The sequence below is a fragment of the Gracilinanus agilis genome, chromosome 1 (genome assembly GCF_016433145.1).
Source record: "Gracilinanus agilis isolate LMUSP501 chromosome 1, AgileGrace, whole genome shotgun sequence".
Lineage (NCBI taxonomy): Eukaryota > Metazoa > Chordata > Mammalia > Didelphimorphia > Didelphidae > Gracilinanus > Gracilinanus agilis.
Window position 1 is genome coordinate 230465208 of NC_058130.1, and position 27469 is coordinate 230492676.

Genomic DNA, 27469 nt, shown 5'->3' on the forward strand with positions numbered 1-27469 from the left:
AAGCTAAAAATATGATTATTGAGGAAGCCTGATCATTGTGAAGCCAAGCCTCAAAGCAAAAGTTTGATTAGGGTTAAAAGATGGAAAATGTTTAGAATTAGAAACATATTACAGTTGGAAGGGATGAAACAGGTCATCTGATCCAGATCTCCCTTTTCACAGTTGAGAAAACTAAGGTTTAATAAAGAAACAGGAATGTGACAAGCAGAATGTATCTAAAATTGAGGTAAGCTTTTTAAAAAAAATTGAGGATGTCCATTTTGACTTTTAATATTTAATACACTGCCAGAAAAAACTTCTAGTTATACATGTACAAAGTAATAGAAATAAAGTAAAATAAATTTATTGACTTAATACAATAAATCTTACAACTTTTCACAACTTTAAAAAAAGTTTTAATGTCCAATGTTTTCCCTAGGTATTTGTTTTACATAAAGTGGTATCAAGTTCACAAGAATGCAATATATTCATTAACTCAACATGAAACCACACTTTCATCACATTGAATATCAAGCATACTTTTGACAAATAGCCCCATTTTTCCAAGATTAGCCTTGATTATACTCCTCAGGTTTTCATTGGAGGCTTAAATTAGACAAATTCTCAGGCTGTCAATACAAGTTTATATCACTTTCTTCACTTATGTGTGGCATGATGCAAGGTCCTGTTGCAGCATTTTATTTCCATTTGAAAATTTTGTAATTTTGGAACAATTCTGCTTCTCGGTATGTCAACATATCTATCCAAGTCCATCATTTCCTCAACAGAGACCACAAGACACCCCACAAGTACCCTGGAAGTATAAAAGAACATCAAACCAAACTTTGTATGGGGAGTTGTTTTATAGTCTGATGAATCTAACAAGATAATACAGGTTTACCTGCTTTTCTTATGACAAAGGTTTTGATATAACATTGAATGAAAAGGTGCATTTCATCAGCAAAAACTACCTTTTCCAGTCTTCAGTATTCCAGGTTTATTTTCACCATTCTTCTTAATATTCTTCTAACTTCAAGAAGCCTTTTATATACTATCCAGAAAATCAGTATCAACCCCTTCAGCTGTCAGATTTCTCTGAAGGTCTCTGTTCTTTTTTTTAAGAAATAATTAAGCTATGTAGTAGGAATTGTTGGTCAGCTGGCATTGCTTTTAATTTTCTATATCATTTCCTCTGTGCTTTAGTGTGATAGATTCTATTTCTTTCATTGAGGTCTTGATAAGTGTTGGAATGTTTGACCTTCCCACCCTAAAAAAAATGCTTCAATAACTCTAATCCTCATTGAAATGTGCTCTTTAAAAGATACAACTTTTGCACACTTCCTAAGAGTAATAATCATTCTTAGAAACCATAATATTTGAAAAAAGTTTTTAAAATATCAATGAAGAACATGCATAGGATGTAAAACCTAGTATTCAAAAGACAGAAAACTAATGATAAGTAGGGAAACCAGCTCAAACCATTTTCATTTGGTCAAAGTCAGACATTATGAGTCAGCCGAATGAGAGTAAAAACACAAGTGACCATTTTTACAAAATGAAATTATATCAGAATTATTGCTAGTTTCAAGTAACTCACATGTTAATATATAGCAGCAGTGAAATGAGAAAATTAAATTGACAAGTGTGGACTACAGGAAGTAAAACTCTCTTATTTGCAAGTAGAATGATGATTTACTTTAGATAATGCCAAAGATTCCACTAAAGTTAGTATAAAAAAATCACCAGTAGGAGATAAAGGAATTCCACTCAGAACAACTAAAAAATGCATAAAGTATCTGAGAGTACTACCAAGACATACTCAAGACTTTATGAATACCACTATAAAGCACATTTTATATAAATGAGGAAATTAAAAAAAAACTTGAGATATTTTATCATGCCTGGTAGGGCTATGCCAAAAAATGACCTAATTTATAATTTTAATGCCATACTAATCAAACTACCATAGTGTACAATTAAGCCTTTATCTTCTAAATTCTTCTCATAATGTCTGCCTTCTGTAATTCTATCCCTCTGCCTTTTTAGATATTTAAGAATATGTTTTTTAAAAATTCTGTAAAGGCAAGTACCATTCTTCCTTACTCTGAGGAATATAAATTAATTAATATCACTTGTTATAGGATATATACATGCACACATGTTTATACAGATATATTTATAAAAAGGCCTACATCTTCTTGTTAGGATCTTTGTATAATAGAATTTTATTCCCTTTCCTCTATAGAACCTGAGGGGGGGAAAATAAGCACCTCTATGAGGGCTTTGATGCTTACTTCAGTCACTCTCCTGGTATTTGCCAGGTAAATGGTACATATTCAATTTTTTTTTTGTTTTTTTTTTTTTTTGCTTTCATCCCTAAAGCCAAACAAGGAGGTTGCTTTCTTTTTGCTCAGTAATTACTTCATAAATTCTATCTGATATTTGTAGTCCCAACCACTTGGCATTATGGAGAAAAGTTGGGTAAATGATGGAACATTCCCCTCTCTTGCCCTTATCCTCCTCAACTAATGAGTACTCAAAGATCCCAAAGCATAGAGCTGGACTTACATATTACAGATGAATACCTTGCTCTACTAATTACCATCTTGGAATCCCCTAAAGAGAAGGGAGCATCTATAATACAAGTCAGTTAAGGAACTTTACCAATACAAAAAGAAATCGGAGAAGTCTTTTTTAAAACTGCCTTACCACAAAAATCTGGGGAGTTGCACACTATTGACTCAATCTGGCAGATTGGGAGGCTAACAATATACCATACTCCCATCTCTACATGATTGATAATGATCTTCTTTGGACATGTAACTCTTATACATATATTTCCTTTTCCCCTCCCTGCTGTGTATAAATTACTATATAATGAGTCATTTGAAGGGGTACTTAATGTTAAATGAAGGAACTGGATAAGATGGATAAGAAAAATTGATCAAGTCTCATTTTCTAATTCCTCAAATTCAAGGAACTCTCATTCTGATGGCTGCCAAGGGGGAAATTTTATTAAGCTAGATAAAATGATAACAAAATTTATCTGGATGACAAAATGTCAAGAATGTATGGGGAAATAAAGGAAAAAATAGAAAAGAGAGTCTAACATGATTCAATCTCAAACTATATTAACAAGCAGCAATTATCAAATTATTATATAATCAATTATCAAATAATTATACTGGTAAAAAAATAGAAAACTTAATCAATGAAAACCAATTCATTAAGCAAGACTCAGAAACAAGTGAGAACTTGATAGTCAAGAATTTAATGACAGTAGGAACACAAAACTACTGGAGTAAGAATTCTCTATTTGACAAGAACTGATGGGAAAATTGGAATGCAGTTTGGCAAAAGTTAGGCTTAGACCTGTGTCTTATACCACTACCATAAATGCCTCCAAATGGATAACTAAATATAAAAGGTAATATAAAAATAAAAATTATCAAAGAATGAAAAGAAATACCTTATGTAACTACATATGACTAGAGAGGAAGTTCTTAACCAAACAAGGGATAAAGGCAATTATAAGAGATAAAATAGACAATTTTAATTATATAAAATATAAAAGCTTTTGCACAAATAAAATCAATGAAGCTAAAATAAGCTGTTAATTTGGAAGAAATTTTTCACAGAAAATATATATGTCCAATAACCCATATATTTAGGAAAAGGATACAAATATTTAAGAACAGGTAAGAGAATATTAAGAATCATTCCCCAAAGTGATCAAAGGATATTAACAAGCAGTTTTAAAAGAATGCAAATTACCAATTACGGTAAGAAAAAAAAACAAAAATATAAATTTAAACTGAAGTTTTACTCCATATTCATGGGGTAGCTTGGTAAAAATGATGGAAGGTGGAAATGGTTTAAATATTAAACGGGCTCTAGGAACACTGGAACACTATTATGCTGATGTTAGGTATTTTAAAATAGTAAACTATAAACTTTTATTATATACAGCCTTCAAAAAGTATATATTTAAGCAGGGCAGCTGGGTAGCTCAGTGGATTGAGAGCCAGGCCCAGAGACGGGAGGTCCTAGGTTCAAATATGACCTCAGACACTTCCCAGCTGTGTGACCCTGGGCAAGTCACTTGACCCCCATTGCCCACCCTTACCACTCTTCCACCTATGAGCCAATACACAGAAGTTAAGGGTTTTAAAAAAAAAAGTATATATTTAATACAATAGTGAAAAAGTTTCCCAGCCTGCATCTGCCCCTTTCTGAACTTTCTTCCAGTCTCAATTAATGTTGAAACTGTGAACTGACCAATTTAGTGTCAAAACTTGACTTGGGGAAAACAGCATGGAACAGTGTAAAGAAGATCTAGGTTTAAATCTCAAGTTCTATATTTCCTACCTATGTGATCTTTGTAAAGCCACTTAACCCCACAGGCCTCAGTTTTCCTATCTGCAAAAAGGGGATGAAGGCGGTATTAGACAAGTCTCTAAACCTATGACTCTTGGCAGTCAGATGGTGGACAATAGCAAAAGAATGAGGCTTATGTTATCAGACATAGCCAATATATTTGTTTTGCTTATTTATAATTTGTTGTTATATGGAAAGGTTCTTTAGTAGGTGGAAGGAATCATTGAGAAGTAACAGCAATATAAAAAAGCATCAATAAAGGTACAATTTACAATCAATGTTAAAATTCTTAAATAAGAATATGGATGATCATAAAAGATGAAATAGAAAATTTTAACTGCATGATTTAAAAGCTTTTGCAAGAAATAAGTGTAGGAGCCAGTATAGAACAGTCAACAGTGAATACTGGCTTTAGTGTTACAGGACATGGGTTCAAATCCTGTCCCTGACCCTGGACGTTAATTCTCTCATCTCTGACATGGAGTGTTGAAATAGATGGCCTCTGAGGTCCTTTCCATTTCTACATCCAAAATCTAATAGTTTTAGCAGACTCACATTACAATACAGCCTTCTCTTGGCAGATGGTCTCTAAGGACCTTTTAGTTCTAAATCTATGATTCCATGTTATCAAATCCATAGATGATTTTTAAAAAAGGCAAATGTCTAGTCATGCAATAAGAATGAGATATAACTGCAGTCTTTGTATTCCACTGGTATCTCAGCAATATCACTTAAGTTAGGATCCTATCACTTAGGTAGAATATATGTGATAAATTTATGGGAGGACAGGTAAAAGACTTCGAAAAGATTGGCAGGCATAGAAAAGATAAGCTTTTGAATACTCATATAAGTGAGATTATAGATCCACTTGTCTATTTGAATTTGAATTAGATCCACGAGTATTAAAACTTATTTGTGTTAATTTACATAGGCACAGAGAGAAATTAGATGAAGAGTGAGAAAGATTAAAAATGTAGGACAGAAGTAGTGATGGAAGACTTCAACTATCCACACTCTCTATCAGGTGACGGAGATGATAAAATTTGTGACTTGTCTGGATAGTGATTTCAACCTTCAAAAGGTAGAGAATCAATAAGGGGAATTGGTCATCTGAACCTAATCTTGCCCAACAAAGAAAAACCAATTGCTGAAGCAGAAATCACAGGAACCTTGGAGACTAATAGTTACTCCCTCCTAGAGTTTGTGTTAAAGAAAATGAAAGCCCAACAGAATTTGGATGTGCATTTGGGATTTTAAAAGATTTCAAAGTGTTGAAAGAAAAAAACAAGTAGGATGAATGACTTATACCTTAGCAGAGGAAGTCAGCCCATGAGGAAGATAAAACTCTCAGGAATATTCCAACAAAACAAGAAGAAATTTCTAATGAGATGGGGAAAGGAAAAAGTCTGAAAAGACTAGTGCAGAGGCACATGGAACTCATCACTGTAGTTCTTAAAAAAAAAGGCGAATGAGGAAGATGGAAGAAGAAAGGACAAATGAGACTGAACACAAAATAGTAGGCTAGCTCTATAAAGGTTGTGTCAAAAATGGAAAAGCCTAGAATGAGCTGAGGGTAGCAATAAATGCTAAGGGTAAGGATTATTTTACCTCTGCTGCAGGTAAGATCAAACAACTGCAGCTAAGAGTGGATGGGCTGAAGATAAAATGGTAAATTTTTTAATATACACAGAAAAAATGCAAAGAAAATATGAGCTTCTACTCACATGTTAAAAGAATGTTACATTTAACATGATTAAACAGAACTACCATTTGTGTCCCTCTCTACTTTTTTCTCTCTTATGTGTATTTCTTAAATATTTTATTATGTTTTTCTTTTCTTTTGTATATCACTACCAATACCCATCGTCATTTTTAAGAGTTCACCCTCCAGCAGAAATCTTCCATTGTCTCAAAGTTTATGTCTCATTCTGCTCCACTATTCTCTCACCTCTGCAAAGAGTGAACATATATTTCATCAACAGAAGAGATGACTGTTAAATGACTGACTGATCTACTTACCTCTTACTTTGTTTTCTCTTCCAAGAAGAAAGATCTGTGGGATTGGAAGACTAGAAAAATAAATAGCATCAAGTAAACCCAAGATAAGTAAGGAGACACTCAAGCAGCATCTAGCTACCCTCAGTGAGGTTCAAGTCACCAATTATTATGAACCAATATGCTAAATGAATCAATAGATCTGACATCTGAGCCACCACAATAATTTGTGAAAGATCTTAGGAAGAAGTTCCACAGGACTGGAAAAGGGCAAACATCTCAATTTTTGGAAAAACTAAAAGGATCTACAAACTGACCTATAAAGGAATGAACTTAACTTCTATTTCTGGGAAAAAAAATCCCAAGACATTAGTAGTAGGTGGTTCATAAGACAGAATGGAAAATTAAGTAAATGCTGGTATGGCCAAAAAAAAAAAAAAAAAAAAAAAAAAAAGCTGGTATGGCTTTATCAACCTTGTCTTATTTGACAAGGTAACTAGACTATTAGACTATAACAATTCTGCAGACTGGAGGTGTTAAATATGCTCCAGAGTGCAGCAGATTAAAATGGAATTGGGAAATACTGAACAAAATAAATAGAAATACAATAGCACATAGATAGCATTACATTTTAAAACTAAGTCAATATGCTGACACAGGGACCCTTATATACAGATTAGAGATCCCATTTCTACTTGAATTTGACATCAGTGCTGTATAAAGAGGATACTTAGATTTCAGGAAAACATTTTAATTCACTTCATTTCAATTTTAATTCACTTCAATTCACAAACGTTTATTAAGCTCCTGCTAGGTGTAAGGCACTTCTCTCCTAAGTGAATTCTCTGATGTTGAATAGCATATGCCCTCTGTGTAAAGGCTTTTCCACATTCATTGCACTTAAATGGTTTCTCTCCACTATGAGTAAGCAAATGTCGACTGAGGTGTGCCCTTTGCGTAAAGGCTTTCTCACATTCATTACATTTATAAGGTTTTTCTCCAGAATGAATTCTCTGATGCCGATTAAGGTCTGCCCACTTGGGGAAAATTTTCTCACATTCACTACATTTATAAGATTTCTCTCCAGAATGAATTCTTCGATGAATATTGAGCTGTGAAATCTGGCTATAGGCTTTTCCACATTCATTGCACTTAAAATGTTTCTCTCCATTGTGAGTAAACTGATGTTGCGTTAGATGTGCTCTTTGGGTGAAAGCTTTCCCACATTCATTACATTTATAAGGTTTTTCTCCAGAATGAATTCTCTGATGTTGAGTAAGGCTTGCCCTTTGGGTAAAGGCTTTCCCACATTCATTACATTTATAAGATCTTTCTCCAGAATGAATTCTTAAGTGAATATTAAGCTGTGAAAATTGGCCATAGGCTTTCCCACATTCATTGCACTTAAATGGTTTCTCTCCACTATGAGTAAACTGATGTTGAGTTAGATGTGCCCTCTTGGTGAAAGCTTTCCCACATTCATTACATTTATAAGGTTTCTCTCCAGAATGAATCCTATGATGTTGAGTAAGGCTTGCCCTCTGAGTAAAGGCTTTCCCACATTCATTACATTTATAAGGTTTCTCTCCAGAATGAGTTCTCAGATGTCGAGTAAGTTCTGCCCACATGGGAAAGACTTTCCCACATTCATTACACTTATAAGATTTCTCTCCAGAATGAATTCTTCGGTGAACATTAAGCTGTGAGAGTTGGCTATATGCTTTTCCACATTCAGTACACTTAAAAGGTTTAGATCCACTGTGAGTAAACATATGTTGAGTAAGGTGTGCCCTCTGGGTAAAGGCTTTCCCACACTCATTACATTTAAAAGGTTTCTCTCCAGAATGAATTCTCTGGTGTTGAGTAAGGTTTGTCCTCTGGGTGAAGGCTTTTCCACAATCATTACATATATAGGATCTCACACCAGAATGAATTCTTTGATGAATATTAAGCTGTGAGATTTGGATGAAGGCTTTCCCACACTGATAACACTTAAAAGGTTTCTCTCCATTATGAGTAAACAGATGTTGAGTAAGATGTGCCCTTTGGGTGAAGGCCTTCCCACATTCATTACATTTAAAAGGTTTCTCTCCAGAATGAATCCTGTAATGTTGAGTAAGGCTTGCCCTCTGGGTGAAGGCTTTTCCACATTCATTACATTTATAGGGTTTCTCTCCAGAATGACCAGCATGATGAAGGTTAAATTGTGAAATCTGACTGAAGGCTTCCCCAAATTCATTATACATCAATCTATAATTCCCTGTGTAAATTTTTTGGCATTTATTTAGTTCTGAATTATTCTGGAAACTCTTTCCATGTGTGTCAAAGTTATAAAAACTAGGAATTGTCTCATTTACTCTATTTGTATCACTGGTGTCTAACACAGTGCCTGGCAAATAGTAGGCACCTAATAAATGATTGTTGATTGACTGATTTACTATAGGAACTCTCTGCTGTGTAATTAGGATTGAGCTTAGACTGAAACATCCCCCAAATTCATTGTTTTCAGAGCCTCTCTCCATACTTAAGGTTTCTTCATGTGTGATTGTTACTTGCTTCAAATGTGTTTCCTGGCGGCCCTGATGCCTTACTAGTGAGCCATAACATTTAAAAGCTTCTTCCAGTCTAGAGTCCCAGGAACTATGACCCATTGTTCTTTCCATTATTGTCTCCTGAGAAGATTCCTTTATGGTAGTTTCCCACATTGGAATTAACTCCTTTGCTTCAAGTCCAATGTCCCAATCTGAAATAAATTTGAAAATGCTAATTTCTTTAAAATATTCAGTTAAATGGAAATCATTTATACCTGTTTATCTCATAATTCAGGTCATTCAAAATTTCTATACCAAATGTTTACCATACTATACATTTTTGGGCACAGAAGAGCACCTAAAAATTAAAGGCAAAGAAGCTAACTTTCACCATGCAATACAGGAAGTACATTTTAAAAAGTAGAACCTTTCAGTTAGAAAGTGATAATTCAGAACTAAATGTTTGTTTGTTTGTTTTTTCCCACCAGCAACAACAAATTTCTAAGGTTAACTAGTGTAAGGCAGGTCTGACTTAGGCTGGGCTGGTGGTACAAATTTGAGATTAGAATAAAATAATCACTTGTATACTATTTAAAGTTAACAAAAGGAAGCTTACATAACCATAGCCTAGAAAGGACATTTGGCAAAGATGCAGCATTGGTTCAATTGGGCACAATTTTACTCTCTCTGCATTGTCAAGCTGGCATAAGTGTAATTAGAATCTGTTAGCCTAAAAACTACGATTCCAGCACCCTACTCACTTCCTGTCGTTATGTCCTGATGTAGACAGGATATAAATTGGGTATAGTTCCATCTTTCAGCTCTTTTCCTTCCTATCTCGGTTTTGGTGGAGTTGGGATTTTTGAGCAGACAGAAAAACTTCATCACGCGGTTCTATTTTGTCAGATAATAAACTTTTAAAAAATAATACTTGAAGTACTGGATATTAATTTAAATCTTACATTTATAGTGACCAGAAGTGGGGTTCAGAACTCTTAATTCTCTCTGAGTAGATTAGTTTGAAAAGAAACCATGTTTCTCCTGCCCCGCACCCCTGAAACTCTCTTTGGAGTTTTTCCCCCGAGCATTGCTAATCCTGCCTCCTGCTGCTAACTGCCTGGATGGTCCCAGCTGAGCCACTGCTGCTGCTCCTACTGCTGCTGCTACTGCTGCTGCTGCTGCTGCTAAGCTGGGAGTCCTTGGAGCTGTTCTCCAAATAAGCTGGGAAAGTATAAATCCCTTTTTCCCTTATATTGCCAACACCTGAGTACTTGCTAGCTACTTGCCCTGGAAGCCCAGGTGTGTTTCCTTTAGGCAACAATTAGCGTCCTAAGGGGCTTTTATCTGATGAGAGCTTCTATCCTCTTAACTCCCTGTCCACTGGACAGAGGAAACAAGTTGCTCCCGGGTGTTTTTACCCCCGGGGGAAGGGGAAGGAAGGTTATTCTTCTAAACAGGAAGTAGAATTGCAAGCATGGCCCACTCTATGAAAGAGTGGTGCATTACCAATCTCAAACAGCTCCCAGTTTTAGGGTGTCTTTTCTTCCTACCACTCCTGGGTGCACTGGTCCTTGCAAGGCCAGATTCATCTCTCTACATGCCCTTGCCATTCTGACCTGCCCAGTCTCTACAATACATACAATATGGAATTCTTCCACACTATGTTCAGCACAGAATTCTCCCTCACTATGGGAGATCCCAGGGGTGTGACCAAAGGAATCTAGACAGATGATGATACTGGGGAGGGGAAGGAACCTTAAAAAGTCTGGAGGTAAAATTTTTAAGCCTCTTCAGACTCCATTGTCTTATGGAAGTCTCTGTATCAGAATTGGAAAAAAAAGGACTCTTGAATTCTGTGCCTGTACCCTGTCACATATATTGTATTTTCTGATTGCTTGTTTTAAGATTTTATTTTGTTTATTAAATTCACATATTGCTTCTAATCTAATATATTCTGTTACTCTATGTCACTTTAAGTTACTGTGTTTTGACAATTAGCTATATGTGCTTTATTGTCTTTATTTGTACCTCACCATGTGACTGGACTGGAGAAGATACCATTATAAAAGTATATTTCATTTGTTTGTAACAAGAGGTAAGGATCCATTTATTAGCTGAAGTGAAGTGCTATAGCATTATTCCCCATCTCCGCATTTATAAAAATGTAATGGGGGGGCGGGGCAGCTGGGTAGCTCAGTGGATTGAGAGCCAGGCCTAGAGACAGGAGGTCCTAGGTTCAAATCTGGCCTCAGACACTTCCCAGCTGTGTGACCCTGGGCAAGTCACTTGACCTCCATTGCCTACCCTTACCAATCTTTCACCTATGGGTCAATACACAGAAGTTAAGGGTTTAAAATTAAAAAAAAAATGTAATGGATGAGACATATAAAGACATAGTTTTTATGGTTGTTTTTATGGTTTTACAGTCTCACACCAGAGGAACCGGGAAGGTTTTCCTAGGAGGTGTGCTACCTCACAAGAGGGAGCATTTCCCATGAAGCCTAGTAGCTTCTGGATATTTTTAACTCTTCAGCTTAATCTATCTGCACCAGAATGATCTAGATTCTTGGTGACATTTTAGACCCAAAAGGTTTTCTTGAATTAGCTGCTATACTATTGGGTTTTTTTGGTTTTTGTTTTTTTTATAAAGCTGTTTTCTCATATGTTTGTCAACATTCTTCTCAGGGGGGATTGTATAATTGTCATAAAACTAAAACATTTCTTAAGAAATAAACATTTCAGGAAAAGGAACTTGATAACTCTTTGAATCTAGAAGATGAATTGTTTGAAGAAGGCACCATGAAGATGCCTGAAGAAACCTCCACAGCATCAGAAGACCCAGAATGAACCATGGAGTATAACTGATTGAACTGTAGGGATTGTAACACATTTGTTTTGTATGTATACTGTTTTGAGGAAGAGTTAAATATCTAAACTGTTCCTCATAACAATACTCTTATGCCAAAGGGGACAGCCCCCTAATTGTTTTTTGGTCAATGGGCCTAGCAGTCATTGGTTTTGTTCTCTTTCCCTTTTATTACCAAATTATTGTAATTTATGAGTAGGTTATATTTACATGATTCATTAGGGAGACTAGTCTCTCAAAGGATCCCCGGGGGGATTGTGCAATTAGAATCTATTACCTTAAAAACTATAATCCCCAGCAAAACTAAGATTCCCAGCACCCTACTCACTTCCTGTCGTTATGTGCTGACATACACAAGATATAAATTGGGTGTAGTTCCATCTCTTGGCTCTTTTCCTTCCTATCTCGGTTTTGGTGAAGTGGGGATTTTCGAGCAGGTAGGAAAACTTAGTCACATGGTTCTATTTTGTCAGATAATAAACTTTTAAAAAATAATACTTGAAGTATTGGGCATTAATTTAAATCTTACATATAAGGGCTAAAAGCTTATGTTAAACCTGAGGGAGGAGCTCCTTACTCTTTATAAACTGATTTTTGTACTAAGATCATCAGGAAACTACACCAATAATGCAAGCCCTGCCTTGATACTCTAGACCAGTGATGGGCAAACTTTTTAAAGAGGGGGCCAAAGGAAAGGAAATGCTCATCTGTCAGTCTGTTTCTAAGGCAACTCTTTCGAAGTTTCATTGTATTGTATCCTACTCATTGTATTCGTCAGATTAGGAATAATATCGCGCAGCCAGATAGAACATTTCAGGGGGCTGCATCTGCCCATCACTGCTCTAGACAGACAAGTCTTCAGGCAGTTCCAATAACTTTTAGGGGAAAACTAGCTTAGTCTACATGATGCCGATGTTGCTCCTATCATAACTAGTTTTGAAGATTCAATCTTAAAAGATTAAGCATTTTGACTTCATATTCAGACATAAGAAAAAAGTATTTGGGAGTATTTAAGCAATCATCTGAGATGTTACATTGGACTACAACTTATTGCTTCTCTGTAATTAAAAAACCAAAGAATGACAAAACCAGTGGAAATGTGCATTGGCCATGGTTGGGGGGAGTGCGGGGGGTGGAGGGGAAAGTAGGAGCATGAATCATGTACCCATGTTAAAAATGAATATTAATAAATGTTTAAATTAAAAAAAAAACAAAGGTATCATGGTAGGGGCAGCTAGGTGGCACAGAAGACATCTAAACTGACTTCAGACACTTCCAGGCTAGGAAGTTGCTTAACCCCAATTGCCTAGCCTTTACCATTCTTCTGTCTTAGAAGTGATACTAAAATAGAAAGTAAGGGTTTAAAAAATAAAAATAAGATATTATCATGGTAATAGACAACAGGCAGGCATCAGATTTAGGATGTTCTATGCTTAAGCCCTGCCTCAGACATATTCTGGCTATGTGACCAGGGACAAATTATTTAACTTCTCTGAATGCCAGGAAAATCCCCTAATAGTATAAATCATAATGGAGTTTCTGATCAGCACTTATGGAAGAAGTTTCTATATCAGGAATTCTTCGTGTAGATGAAACCAAAGGACAAAAAAAACCCCAAAGATAAAATTTCATAGTGGCCTGACTTGTAAGGTATTAAAAAAAAAAAAGGCCTAGGTCAAAAATAAATATAGACATTTTGGGTAGGATGTAACAGATTTCTCTTCAAAACAGGCGTCCTTAGATATAATGCAAAGCATAGTTAGGTTTAGATATAAGTTGGAGTAAATGGCCTCTGAGGTCCCTTTCAACTATAATATTCTTGAAAGTGTGTACTTAAGCACTTTGTCCAAAGTCTAATAGCTCATAATCAACAGATCTGGGATGTGAACTGTAAGAAAAATAATTTATTATTTATTAGTACTGTTTGAATCTAGCCTTGTGTGGTTAGATACTATTTAATTCCAGATGTAGAAGTTAAGCTTGGATTGGGACATCATTCAAAAGTTTCTGGCTTTGCCAAAATCTTTATTAAATATTTAGACTTATTTGTGTGTGTGTGTGTGTGTGTGTGTGTGTGTGTGTGTGTGTGTGTGTGTGTGTGTGTGTATCAAGCACCCCATGTGCCTTCTCTGGAAACTGCCTAGTGTAGTATCCTTGTTGAAACTCCATATAATGTAAAACTGAGAGGTTCTGAGGAGTGAGCCACACTTTTTTTTTCCTCTCTGTCAAACTGACTTAAAAGTTTTCCTAAAAATCTTTTTAGGTTTAGGATTTGTTCTTAACCAACTTAACAGAAGTCTCCTAAATCCAAGTGCGAAGTTTTTCTCCATTTAAGCAAAGAAAGAGTAGGTTTTATACAACCTACTTTACAAAGAGCTTTGGAAGGTTCAAAATACCATCTCATTTGACAGCACTCAAGAGACTAGGCCATTTGAGAAGAGGCTGAAAGTTGGATAAATAAATAAAGGTACTGCTAAACAAAGGAGATGTCGAGGGAATAAAAGATGAACAGTTATTGCCTAGACAGGAAAGAATGCAGGACTTTACCATCTCACACTTGGACCCTTCAAATATTCCTTGCATACAACCTGTCAGATTAAATTTATTTTTTAAATTTATTTTATTTCATCATTTTTTCTATGGTTACATGATTCCTGTTGTCTCCCTCCTCTTTATATATATTTATATATAAAATATACAATATATACATATATATAAAATATACAATATATATTATATATAAATACATATACATATATACATATATATATATAAAAAATCACTCAAATCCTAGAAAAAAATTCATTTTTATAATTGAGTAGGTTAAATTTATTTAAACACTCAATTCATGATATCCATGACCTACCAATGCTTTCATTCAACCTATAAAGTAAAGTAGAACAACTAAGCTAAAGGTGACATGGGCTATTACATGGATTATAGGCAGTGGTCATATGATAGAAGGGATTCTTATTTAAGGTATGGGTTGAACAAGATGGCTTCTAAGGCCTTTTAATTGTGATATTCTGCTCAATACCATCTTAGAAGAGAAAGAGATATAAATATGAAGATTATGAAAAGGCATGTGGATTTAAATAGAAGAAACCAGTAATGACTTAGAAACAGTTTCCAAAAATTAATGCAGATTGAAGCCATATCCTAGAGTGTAAAGAAAGGAATATAACTAAAGACTAAGTCCTTAAATTCTTTGAGTCTCAGGTTCCTCATTTGTCATATGGGAGACTTACAGCTCTAAATATATGATCCTAGGAATGAGTGTTGAGAATTCGAGGCAGTGGGCACACATAATTTGTGGATAATGAAAATATATGCAACAGCTCAAACCAGTTGGTTTTACCTCATCTCAAGAAATCTACAGAGTTTTGAGGAGGTGTTGCTAGAGCAACATTTTAAAAATGTTTTCTCCCTGACTGACCGCCTGAAGAGGTGCTGGTTAATAATTCCAATTTGACAGTTTTTCATTTACTCACATGGACAGATGCCCCTTGGGACTCCACTCTTCAGCAACCATGGTACTTCTCCATGTTCCATCTGGGAGATCACATCTGGTTTGGAAACTGAAAGTCCTATATGTTGAAAAGAAAAGCAAAATAGACATTTGCATCAGAGAAGTCACTGCAGAATATGGTTCAAACCCTTTAACAGTTAGGAAAGAGGAAATATTCTAAGAAGACCCAAAGGATACTTCAAAGGATTTCAGAAAGATATTCAGTAATGGATTCTTAGAAGTCATAAGGAAAATGGATCATAGAGAGTTGCTTTCAGTTCAGAAAGATACCTAATTCCATTATTCTCCCTCATTGATGAGTACAAATCTCCTGCTCCTGGAGGTATCTGTACTAAAATCCTGGCAAAAAAAAATCTTGGACACAAGAAAACAAATGGCTGGGAAAGGAATTAGGAATAGTGATGAGAAAGTGAAGTTGTTTCATTTTTAGTTCTTGAAGGTAAAAAATCTTTAACCTGAGAAAAATGAATAGAAAAATCCTGCAGACTGGCCCAAAATGAACTAAAAATTTCTGGCATCTATACAATAATTAAAAACTCAGCTAATACTCTTGACATCAGAGAGTTATGAATAATCTGAAGCAAAAACACCCCAAAGTGAAAACTGGGAGTCACAAGGGAAAGATTTACCAATAAAGACCAGGTTTCTATAGTTCTCCATCAGCACATCTCTACAGAGATCCTGCTGAACAGTGTCCAATTGTGCCCACTCTTCCCAAGTGAAGTCTGGAGCCACATCCTGGAATGTGATGGTTTCCTGAAAAAGCAAAAACATTTCTGCTTGTCTAGGATTTACTTGTATCCTGATTCTTATTCACGCCTATTTTCAATCATAGCATAAGGATGGCAGTGAAATAAACAGAATGTATAGGAAATGCCTTGGACACTGTTTGGGCTGCACAATCATTCCAAATCATTTATTATTGCATATCTACTTCTTGTGCACCCCTTTCTGTTATATTTGAGGCATAAAAAGATCATGTGACATATCTCCTAATTATAAGAAGCTTGCATACTTTGAGAACTACTAAATCCAATTAGCTGATGGAAACCTGTTTCCCATAAATGGTCACTATGCTTGATAGTGCTGAAAGATTTTCTGAGAGGCACATGGCACCTATTAATTTGCCAAAGTTCACCTTTATTCCTTGCCCATAAGTTGTAAGAATGAAAATTAAATAAGGCATGCACTTTCCTTCTGAAGCTGAGATTTAACAATCATTCCATATTTACAGAAATCACCTTCAAAGGAATGAAAGATTATTATCTCATAGAAACACACATCTGGGTTGTCACACTAGAGAATTCCATTTTTAAAGTATTTACTAAGTACCTACTATGTGCTAGGAGGTAGTAATATAATGGAAAGAAACTATCTTTGCTCTCAAGGACCTTACTTTACTGAAAGTAAATATGTACCAGATCAGTAAGTGAGAAATAATTACAAATCAAAGGCTTCCTTTAAGAACTGACACTTGAGTTGAAACCTGAAGGAACTAAAGAGTCCAAAAAGATAAGGAATAAGAACATAGCAGGTGTGTTATGCCAGAGGAAAGGCAAGCAAGCAGGAGATGAAACCCAGTGCAAATACAGTAAAAGCAACATTGTTTAATGATCCACTCTGAATGATTTTGCTATTCTCAGCAATATAATGATCCAAGAAAATCCAAAGGTCTTATGATGAAAAAATGCTAACTATTTCCAAAGAAAGAACTGAGAGTCTGAATAAAGACTGAAGCATAATTTTCACGTTTTTGTTGTTTTGGGGTGTTTTCGATCTGTGTTTTCTTTTATAACACAACTAATTGGAAATGTTTTGCATGACCGCACATGTACAACCTATATCAGATCGTTTACTGTACCAGGGAAGGGGCAAAGGGAGGGAGAAAACTTGAAACTAATAATTGTTTTTTTAAACCCTTACCTTCCATCTTAGAATCAATAGTGTATATTGATTCCAAGGCAAAATAGCAGTAAGAGGTAGGCAATGGGAATTAAGTGACTTGACCAGGGTTACACAGCAAGGAAGTGTCTGAGGCCAGATTTGAAACTAGGATATCCTGTCTCTAGGCCTAGCTCTCCATCCACTAAGCCATTTAGTTGCCTTGAAACTCATAATTTTAAAAAATGAATGTCAAAAATTGTTTTTACATGTAATTAGGGGAAAAAAATTTTAACAGTGAAAATAGAACAATAAAAGAAGCCAAATTGGCAAGAACACAAAAGTTGTTTTTTAAACAAATTTTATTAATATCTTTTTAAAATATTTCCAAAAATTTTCCCAGTATCTTCACTTTCTCCTTTCAGAAACCCATTCCATACAACAAATAATATTTTTAAGGAAAAAAATTCAGTAAAACTGATAAATACATCAAAAAAGACTGAAAAGGGGGCAGCTGGGTAGCTGAGTGGATTGAGAGCCAAGCCTAGAGACTGGAGGTCCTGGGTTCAAATCCGGCCTCAGACATTTCCCAGCTGTGTGACCCTGGGCAAGTCACTTGACCCCCATTGCCTACCCTTACCACTCTTCCACCTATAAGTCAATACACAGAAGTTAAAGGGTTTAAAAATTAAAAAAAAAAATGAAAATAGGCACCATGGACCCATCAATCAATCTTCCTCTTATATAAGGGAATTAGGTAGGGGCATTTTCTCATGCCTTTTCTTTAGAGGCATATGTGTTTTTTTGTAATTCTGTAACATTCATTTTAAACTGTTTTGTGTTCATTCATGTACACTGTTGTGATTGTGTATATTGTGTATATTTTTTCTTGACTTTGTTTACTTCACTATGCATCAGAGTATGTATTTCCATGCTTCTCTATATTTATCACATTCATCATTTCTTACAGAACAAAAATATTCCAATATATTAACATACCACAGCATTGTTTAGCTACTACCAAACTAAAGGATATCCTCTTTGTTTTCAATTCTTTGCTATTATAAGATGTGCTATTATAAATACTAGGTGGTATATGTGGATTTTCTTATCAATTAATTCCTTGAATTGTAAGACTAGTAATAATGGAATCTCTGAATCCAAGGTCACGTCATTGAAAAAATTCAAATTACTTTCCAAAATGGCTATACTGATTCATAGCTTCACCAGTGATGAACTTGTGTTTCTACTTACCTATGATCCTTCAACAATGATTTTCCCATCTTTTGTCACCTTTGAGAATTTACATGGGGTGAAATGAAACCTTAGGGTTGTTCTGATGTACATTTCTCTTACTGTTAGGGATTTGGAACATTCATAAGGTTAATTATTTTTACAATTCTTTAGAGAACTATTTGTTTATATCCTTTGACTATTTATCTACTGTGAAATGAAGCCTATACATAGAGAGCATTTTACTGAGTACTCTATCAGATGACTGATATAGTATTAAAACTAATTTTGGTGGTATGTCATTTTTATTATACTGGCAAAGCCCAGACATGAACACTGAATTGTTATTTAAGTATTAAAGTCAGCCTTTATTTCTTTAAGGAGCACATTATAATTAAATCTGCTAGTAATGTATGTAACTTGTTAAGAGTGAGTCCTGAGTACTTTTGTATTTATTCTTAATGATATTTCCCTTTCTATTATTTCCTGGTGGGTTCTATTGCTATTACACACAGAAATGCTGTTGGGTTGTTGTTGTTGTTCTTTTTGGGGGGGAGGGGCAGGGGGGTTGAAAACCTGCCACCTTGAAGAAATTATTGTCTCAATTAGTATCTCCATAGATTTCCTAAGATTTGCTAAGTAAGATATTATATCATCAAAAAATGGATAGAGTTTTATCTCCCCTTGATATCTTACACCTTTCATTTCTTTCTCATCATATTGCGATTGCTAACATCTCTAGAATTATATCAAATAATAGCAGGGAAAGTAGGCATTCTTGCCTTGCTCCTGTACTTACTTGAAAAGTTGTTAGTGTATCCCCATTGCATGATGCTTGCTTTTGGTCTAAGGTAGGTATTTTTTGGATGTCTTCTTAAAAGTCCCTCTTTGGCTTTGTATAGTTTTTTTTTTAAACCCTTACCTCCCATCTTGGAATCAATACTGTGTATTGGTTCTAAGGCAGAAGAGTGGTAAGGGCTAGGCAACATGGGTTAAGTGACTTACCCAGGGTCACATAGCTAGGAAGTATCTGAGGCCAGATTTAAACCTAGGATCTCCCATCTCTAAGCATGGCTCTCAATCCACTGAGCCACCCAGCTGGCCCTGTAGAGTTTTTAGTATAAATGAATATTAAGCCTTTTAAAGGATTTTTCTGGGTCTACTAAGATAATTGTGGTTTTGGACAGTTTTGGTTTTAATATAATTATGTTGATTATTTTCTTAATGATGAACTATCCTTGCATCTCTGGTATAAGTCCAACTTGGTCATAATAAAGGATTTCTCATATGTACTATTATAGTCTAAAAGCTTTTTATTTTTAAATTTTAAATCAATATCGTTAATGATATTGGCTTATAAAGTATGCCTTTTATGATTGCTATTTCCCTGGTTCAGGAATTCAGATTACATGTCTTATAAAAAGACTCTATTAGAATGCTTTTCTTCTCAATTCCTGAAAATAATTTGTGTAGTATTGGTATAAACAATTCTTTAAATGTTTAATAGAATTCTTCTGTAAATTCATTAGGACTATAAAGGTCTTCCCCCCTTCTTTTGGTAATTCCTTTTCACCTAATTTTATTACTTTTTTCTAGGATAGTATTATTCAAGATATCTATTTGGTCTTCTGTTAATGTGTTTTATATTTTTGAAGGTACCATAGTTCTCTTTTTTTCTCAATTTTGGTGCCACAGAAGGGCATATATTATAGAGACATATACATATATCTTTAGCTCTAGTTTCTCCAGCAATTTGTTCAATTCTATATTTTTTTGTTTAAGTTCATTTTGTCTGAAACTGAGAGATATTAAGAATTTCCTGCCAAGATTACTACATCTTATTGTAATTTGTTTAATTTTCTCCTTTACAAATTCAGATTCTAAGGAATTTGAAATATGCAAGTTTAATAATGATATGAGTTCACTGAATGGTTTCTTTCAAAATAACATAGATTTTAAATTTAAGCTTTAAAATGAATAACTATTAAGCTATTAAAACTTAAAAAGGTATCAAGGTTTTTTGGACACTCTATATGTATGTCTTGTGGAGAGAGAACATTTGAAGAATGGAGGAAAAATTTTTTATAATGAAGCACAAAGATAGAAGCTTAGAAGTGAGTGGAAGGTTAAAGGTATCAATTCTGAACTGAGGCCTCCTGAAACAGGGGCTCTCAATATACTCTCCATTCTAGAACAGAACTCAAATGTCAGAATGTCATGGTATAGAAATAGGGATAAGAGGCCAATCTATTCCTAACAGTCTGACAAAGCTCTATAATTAGCCTGTCACAGCATTTTTCTGATTTAAAAGTTTAGAAATCTTAAGAGTTGATTTGGATGCTTTCCTAGCCTTTTACTTCTTCATATGCCTTCTCAAAAAATTTAAGTCACTTTCTCTTGCTCCATTCAAATAGCCAGTATTTGATATTTTCTTCAGACCTAGTTCCCACCACTACTTAACATGAACCTTTTAATCACGCCTGAAAAGGATACTCATGCTTGTTATTGCAAAGGGCATATTCCTTACCTCTTCTGGACATGTGATCTTTCTATTATTTTCACTTAAAATCTATTTTCTTATCCTCTCTAACTAACTAAATATTACCCATTTTTTCAATACTCATATCCTATATTCTGTCCCACACTGATTTCTTCTTTCTCTAACGGCAGGCAGATGGATAGGTAGATAGATTTTGCTTTCTGTATGATGAATTATGACATTTAATCCTTTTAATTTTTTAAATATATGTTAGTCTTGGCATTCAAGTAAGATTATGTCTTGGATTCCAAGGACTTTTACATATACATATATATGTTTTGTTGTTGTTCTTGTTGTTTGTTTGTTTGTTTCCCTCAGAGTGACTATCATACCAATGAAATGTACCTATGACTTCACCAGTACAAGGAATTCCCAGTTAGGAACTACTTATATCAGTGATTCCCAAAGTGGGCGCCACTGCCCCCTTGTAGGTGCTGCAGTGATCCAGGGCGATGGTGATGGCCACAGGTGCATTTGGGGGCGGTGAATAACTGTAAGAGGGTGGTGATAGTATGTGAGAGGGGGCACTAAGTAATCTGGAAAGGGGGCGGTAGGCCAAAAAACTTTGGGAACCACTGACTTATATCAATGAAGATCTACACCTTATATGCAACTTATAGTCTTAGTTTCCTAGAAGTACTCAAAGGTTATATGTCTTGCCCCATCTTTGATCTGGGTCTTTGACTCCTAGGCCAATTTTCCACAACACTAAGCTACCATGTGAGTCCCTAAAATAAATGAGAGTTGGGCAAAGGAAATAGGGAGTATTCCCTAGAGCCATGCTGGCAAACCTATGGCATGCATACAGGCTTGTGCCAAGGGAGAGGGGGACCAGCAGCCCAATGAGAATGCTTTCTCCCTTCCCTATCCAGGGTGGGGTGGAGGTGAGGCCCTCACATGGACATGAGGGTTGCCATTTGGGCACTCAATCTCTAAAAGGTTTGCCATCATTGCCCCAGAGTCCACCATCCCTCGGAACTATGTCAGGGAGGAAAAAACAAGAGGAGTTCATATCTCTAGACAAGCTTTCGTTGGGAAGAGAAGTTCAAGCAAAAAAGGACAGAAAAGTGTCTGTAATAAATCACAAATTGGCACTAAAGGAAAAAGAGGACATTTTAACTCACCTGAAAGCTGGCTATTGGTAACACAGTAGACATTTCCTCCTTCTCTGTGCTTCTTTCTTGGAGAAGAGGAAAATCTTGGGAACTTGGAACTAGGGAGAAAAAAGAATGAAAATGAGATCAGTGCCTAGGTTCTTACAATTTCGAAAGAATACCAATGCCACCTGGAGTCCTAACTTAACAACTCTGTAGTGGCAGCAGGTTTCCAAGGAGAATTTAGAATTGAATACAGCCTTGTTCTATGCCCAAAACAATGTGCCCCCCAAAGTATATAATTCGATATTTCTCCCATTGCTTTTCCCCTATTGATGAGAAATTATCTCTTTAAGAATACAGAATGAATCAATTTGTTGACTTCATTTCAGAAAATCACTTCCTGAGAAATATTTTCTATTGGAAAGCACAGTATTGTTATAACAGTAGATATGAGACTTGGGATACAAGGGGTCAAGACCTCACTTAGCCACTACTTGTGTGACCCTAAGCAAGTCAATTGATCATCTTATACCTTAGTTTTCTTATCTTCAAAAAGTAAGCTAATTATAGTTGTCTTATTCATCACATAGGGTTCTTAAACGATAAAAAGCATTCTAAATGAAAAAGTTTAATGCTGAGCCTTCATCATGTCTCTCCCTCATTACCATCCACTTCAATCCTATTCCAACCAGGTACTTATACCACTACCTAATCTTTCCACTATGCTTTCCAAAAGCCTAATTTTGTTTTAGTGAATTGTCTCTCATGTTAAATTTCTTCACCTCATGTTCCATCTACTATCACAGAAATCTAGCTTTCCTCAGATTTTGCAACCCTGGTTATCAAAAGTACTTGATGTACCTTTTTCTCCTCTCTCCTCCACTCCTCATGTCTTAATGCTTTATAATCTGGCTTCCATCCTCACCACTTGACTGAAACTGTTCTGTTCAGTCATTATCTTTTTATTGCTAAATTTAATGCCCTTTTCACAGGTCTGCCTCCTTGACCTCAGTACAGCACTTAACCCCCTTAGGGATACTGCTCTTTTATCATTCTCCTACTACCTGTCTAACCAATTTCTTCTATTTTGCAGCATCATCCATCAAGTCCCAATCTATCTAAGGCAGGTATGTGTACAACAGGACTCCATCCAGGCACTCTGCTCTTCATTCTCTGTCAGTGATCGCATCAGCTCCCATGAATTCAACTACCATCTCAATGCAGATGACTTCTATATATGCTCTAACCCTCATCTGTTCTGTTTCTTAAAATCTGTCCACATATTCAAAAAGGAATTTTTCTTTCCCCCTAAACTAACTGTTCCTACTAACTTTCCTATTTCTGTCCAGATAACACCATTCTTCAAATCACTCAAGTTTACATATTAGGTGTCAGCCCTGACTCATCAATATCACTCACCTACCAAATCCAGTCAATTTATAAGTCTTGTTGATTCAATCTTCTCAACATCTCAAATTTGTCCTTTGTCTCCACAACAATCCTAATTCAGGACCACATTCACTTCTGTAGATTTATTATCGCCAAAGTATGTTAACTGGTCTCCTTGCACCCATTTTCTCCCTTCTTCAATACAACCTCCACATAGCCCAAATGATATTACTAAAGGGCAAGTCTATTTCACCCCCACCCCCGTGCACAAGACACTTCAATAACTCTTTAGTATATACACTTCTGTTTGACATTTAAAGCCCTTCACTATCTGACTCTGTCTAACTTTCAGGCTGGTTACACATTACTCCCCCTCACACTCTCTACATTACTCCCCCTCACACTCTCTACATTCCTTGCCTACCGGTTGTTCCCCATGTAAGATAGTCTAACTCCCACCTCTGGCTATTTCCCTCTCTTCATACTTGAAATGTTCTCTACCCTCACTTCTATCTCTCAGAATTCCTATACACATTCTATATTCTTTCAAGGTTCAGCTTAACTGCTTCCTTCAAGCAAGCTTTTCCTTAGTTGTTTTCCTTTCTCAGCCTTGAAATTACTCTGTATTTTCCTTTATCTACTTATCTGTGAACATGCTGCTTCCCCCAAGAAGAATGTGTGCTCTTTGAGGGTACAGACTGTCTAATTTTTGTATCTTTATCTCCAGCCCCTATCACTTTGCTGGGAACACTGGAGGAATTTTAATAATTGTTTACTGACTCACTGATGCTCAAAGTAAAATTCTGGAAGGAACTCCCACAAGTTTCATAAAAGAGATGAATATTTGACTTTCTTTCCATAAAAAAAAAAAAAAACAACCCAGCCCATAATGTTTCCCCATCTTATGACCAAATGCTATACAAATAGTTGGGGAAGGGGGATGAGGAACAAACTCAGCCAGATAACTTAAGAAGACCAACTTTGAAATTAAAAAGGCTCACTCCCTGTCCCCAGATTCTTAGTAGTACCTGCCTTCCAGAGACCTCCTTTCATACCTGAAGAGTTTGCTTTCTCCTATTATCTTTCTATAACTCTCACCTATTATCTTTCTGTAACTCTCACCTTCCTCCTCAAGCATTTGGGTCAAATCCTCCACCAGGGTGACCACCTCCTCAATGTTCTCTGGATGCTGTGACTTCACCCAAATCCTGACCTCACTGGGCAAGATGGTTAGGAATTGCTCCAGCACCAGCAGCTCCAGGATCTGTTCCTTTGTGTGGATCTCTGGCCTCAGCCACTGAAGGCAGAGTTCCCAAAGCTGGTTCACAGCCTCACGAGGTCCAGCTTTTTCTGGGTATGGAAAACATCTGAAGCTCTTTCGGGAAGCCTCAGAATTAAATTTTTCTCTTCCTAGGGTGGTTACCTGTTCTCTTGAGTCATCCCTATCTTGTTCATGCATTGCCAAAATTTGGGGGTTCAGAGAGATGGTCATCATGTTATTCAAGGCCAGCATCTCTCCATCTGGGATTGTCACCATGGACTTCAAATCCGAATTCCCAGCAGTAAACCAGTTCCCTTCAGCCTCAGGTTGGACACCTGCATACATTCTTGAGGGGTGCTGTGGGCAAAGATACATATATAGGATATATATTTGTGGTTAACAGAAAGAACCAAGATTTCTTAGTCACAAACCATCTGACTTCAGGATTGTTAAGAGACTGTGACATACAAATAGCCGAGAAAGTGAATAGTGGGCAACAGTAGGATACTGTTAAGAAAGATATTAATCTCACAGCATTGTTTCAGATATACACAACTGTTCAAAGATATACATCTATTAAGATATATAGCGCTTTTTAATTCACTTAAGTTTCTTTACAACTACCTTCTTGAGCTGTTAGTATGTCTTATGATCTGCACTATCCAGAAGAAGCAGCTGAGATTTGAGTTAAGTTAGCTGATTACCCAAAGTCGAATATGTAAATAATACAACCAGAGACACAGACCCAGAACTTGAACTCAGATCACTCCTGGCTCAGTGCCCTTTATACTACACTATGCTGTTTTTTAATAGAAATACACACATGCAGACAAACAAACAAAGAGATTCCTTCTCCCACCACTCCATGCTGTTCATAGCTGAAAAATGCATGCATTTTGCTTGGGCTGTAAACTCCGCAAAAGGACTGAGACTGTGTCTCTAGGTCGAGGAGCGTCGCGTCTTTCTGCCCAGCCCCCTCTCCACAGGGCAGTGAGCAGCAGCCCCCCGCCCAGCTGACTCTTCGGGTGACAGTGCGGGGCGCCAAGGCAGATCTGGCGCGAGAAGAGGGTACAAGAGGCGGATGGGGACAAAACTCTTGACGAGGCTAAGTTTGCGTCCAGCGCCGGCGGGCCTGCCCTGGCCCGAAGCCCTCACGCTGCCCCTATGAGACAAGCTCTTCCGCCCCGCCGCCGAAACCCAACCACTCCTCTCAGAGACCCGGCGAGAGTCAGAGCGGTGGGGAGGGGGTCTGGGTCATCAAAACCTTGTGGTCTGTGTCCCTCTGAGATCACAGTATGACCGACCACAGACCAAAAGCCGCCGCAGGCAGAGCTGACAATTACGAGCAGAACAACAGCGGTGCGTGCGCACCCGAGCCCTACCCACGGTAATGGGCCGAGCTGATTTGCCCGGAACTACGATTCCCAGAAACCTCCGGGCACAAACTTTTCTGAAGCCTGGAAAAAATCCCTGGACTTGGAGTCAGAGGACTTTCTTTTCAATGTCAGTTCCAGTTGTAGGTCCCCCAGTTCCTACTCTTAGTAGCAGCCGTTAGTTTTTTTTCTGCAAAAATGAGAGTTGGACGAGATGAGAGGTTCTTTGCCTTTGTCTGGTTAAGTCGCTTTTCAGAATAATGTTTTTTAATGCCGTAAATAAAATACATAAGATTACAAATGAAACAAATTACATTGATATTCATTTTTTTCAAACTTTTTTTTAAGTTCACGGGTCCCATATCATCAGATAAACTCTTCACAACTAACATTTTCATTCGTCGTCTCTACCTTAGATTAACAGGACAGACTCCTACTGGTGTCCAGTGTCCTCCCTGCCTCCAGTGTCTCCCCACTTCAGTTCATCTTCCCCAAGGCGTACAAAGGGATTTTCCTTGAAGGCATATCTGACTCTGTCCCTCCTTTCCTCAGTAAACTCTTGTTGTTTCCTCTTGCCTCTAGAATAAAATTCAAGCTGCTCTAGATACCCTTAAAGCCCTCCTCAATCTTGACCCAGCCTATCTTGACCTTTTAGCTCCTTGTGAATAGAGATTTTCATTTATTGTATTTATATCTCACTATTTAGTACAGTGAGTGTCCACCATATAGTAGGATCCCAATAAATATCTGTAGATTGATTAAGAATGAGCCAATGGCTGAAGAAAAACTAAATTATATTCCAAATAAGGTGCACTTTCCTTTCAATAGAAAGAAAATGAAAATCTGTAGAGAACTGTGTTTTGTTCTGTCGTGTTTGACTCTTGGTGACCCCATGAACCATAGCACACCAATACTGTCCATGGGGTTTTCTTGGTAAAGATAAATAGAGGCTTAGTGACTTGCCCAGGGTCACACAGCTAAGAAGTATCTGAGACCAGTTTTTTGAACTCAGAAAGATGAATCTTCCTGACTCCAGACCCACTACTCTATCCACTGGGCCACCTAGCTGGAATATGCATACAGTATTGGCTGTCTCCAAAGAGGCAGCTAAATGGAACCAGAGTGTGCTTAATGTGATATCAGGAAGATCTCAGTTCATGTTTCTCTTCAGACACTTAGTTGTATGACCCTAGTTGTTGCCACATCTGTAAAATGGGGATAATACTAGCAACTTCTTTGCAGTGTTGTGGGAATCAAATGAGATATTTGTAAATCATGTAACAGTTCTTATCATATAGCAGTCACTATATAAATGCTTATTCCCTTTTCCCTGGCCTCACCAAGGAAAATTTTGAAACACTATAAGGGTTTGATTATTTTAAGAACAGCTAAACAAACTACAGCATATCAAACCACAGT

The 27469-nt window shown here is 36.5% G+C and overlaps 1 protein-coding gene across 1 annotated transcript; it reads right to left on the reverse strand.

Annotated features, from left to right (window-relative positions):
- Positions 1–7086: 7086 nt before the first annotated feature.
- Positions 7087–25022, reverse strand: LOC123250161 (zinc finger protein 2 homolog). The gene is made up of 6 exons (XM_044679189.1): positions 24539–25022; positions 22055–22143; positions 15907–16033; positions 15240–15335; positions 8478–9094; positions 7087–8408 (listed from the first exon to the last, which is right to left on the reverse strand). Exons 1-6 carry the CDS (start codon positions 25020–25022, stop codon positions 7128–7130), a joined length of 2694 nt encoding a protein of 897 aa, XP_044535124.1. The 3' UTR covers positions 7087–7127.
- Positions 25023–27469: the final 2447 nt, after the last annotated feature.

Coding starts and splice junctions, on each gene's coding strand:
- LOC123250161 (XM_044679189.1), bottom strand. CDS start 25,022: ATGTATGCAGGTGTCCAACCTGAGGCTGAAGGGAACTGGTTTACTGCT. Junction 15,336..15,906: donor TAGAAACCTGGTCTTTATTG/GTAAATCTTTCC, acceptor TTCAACATATAG/GACTTTCAGTTTCCAAACCA. Junction 8,409..8,477: donor GAAAAGCCTTCACCCAGAGG/GCAAGCCTTACT, acceptor GAATGTGGGAAG/GCCTTCACCCAAAGGGCACA.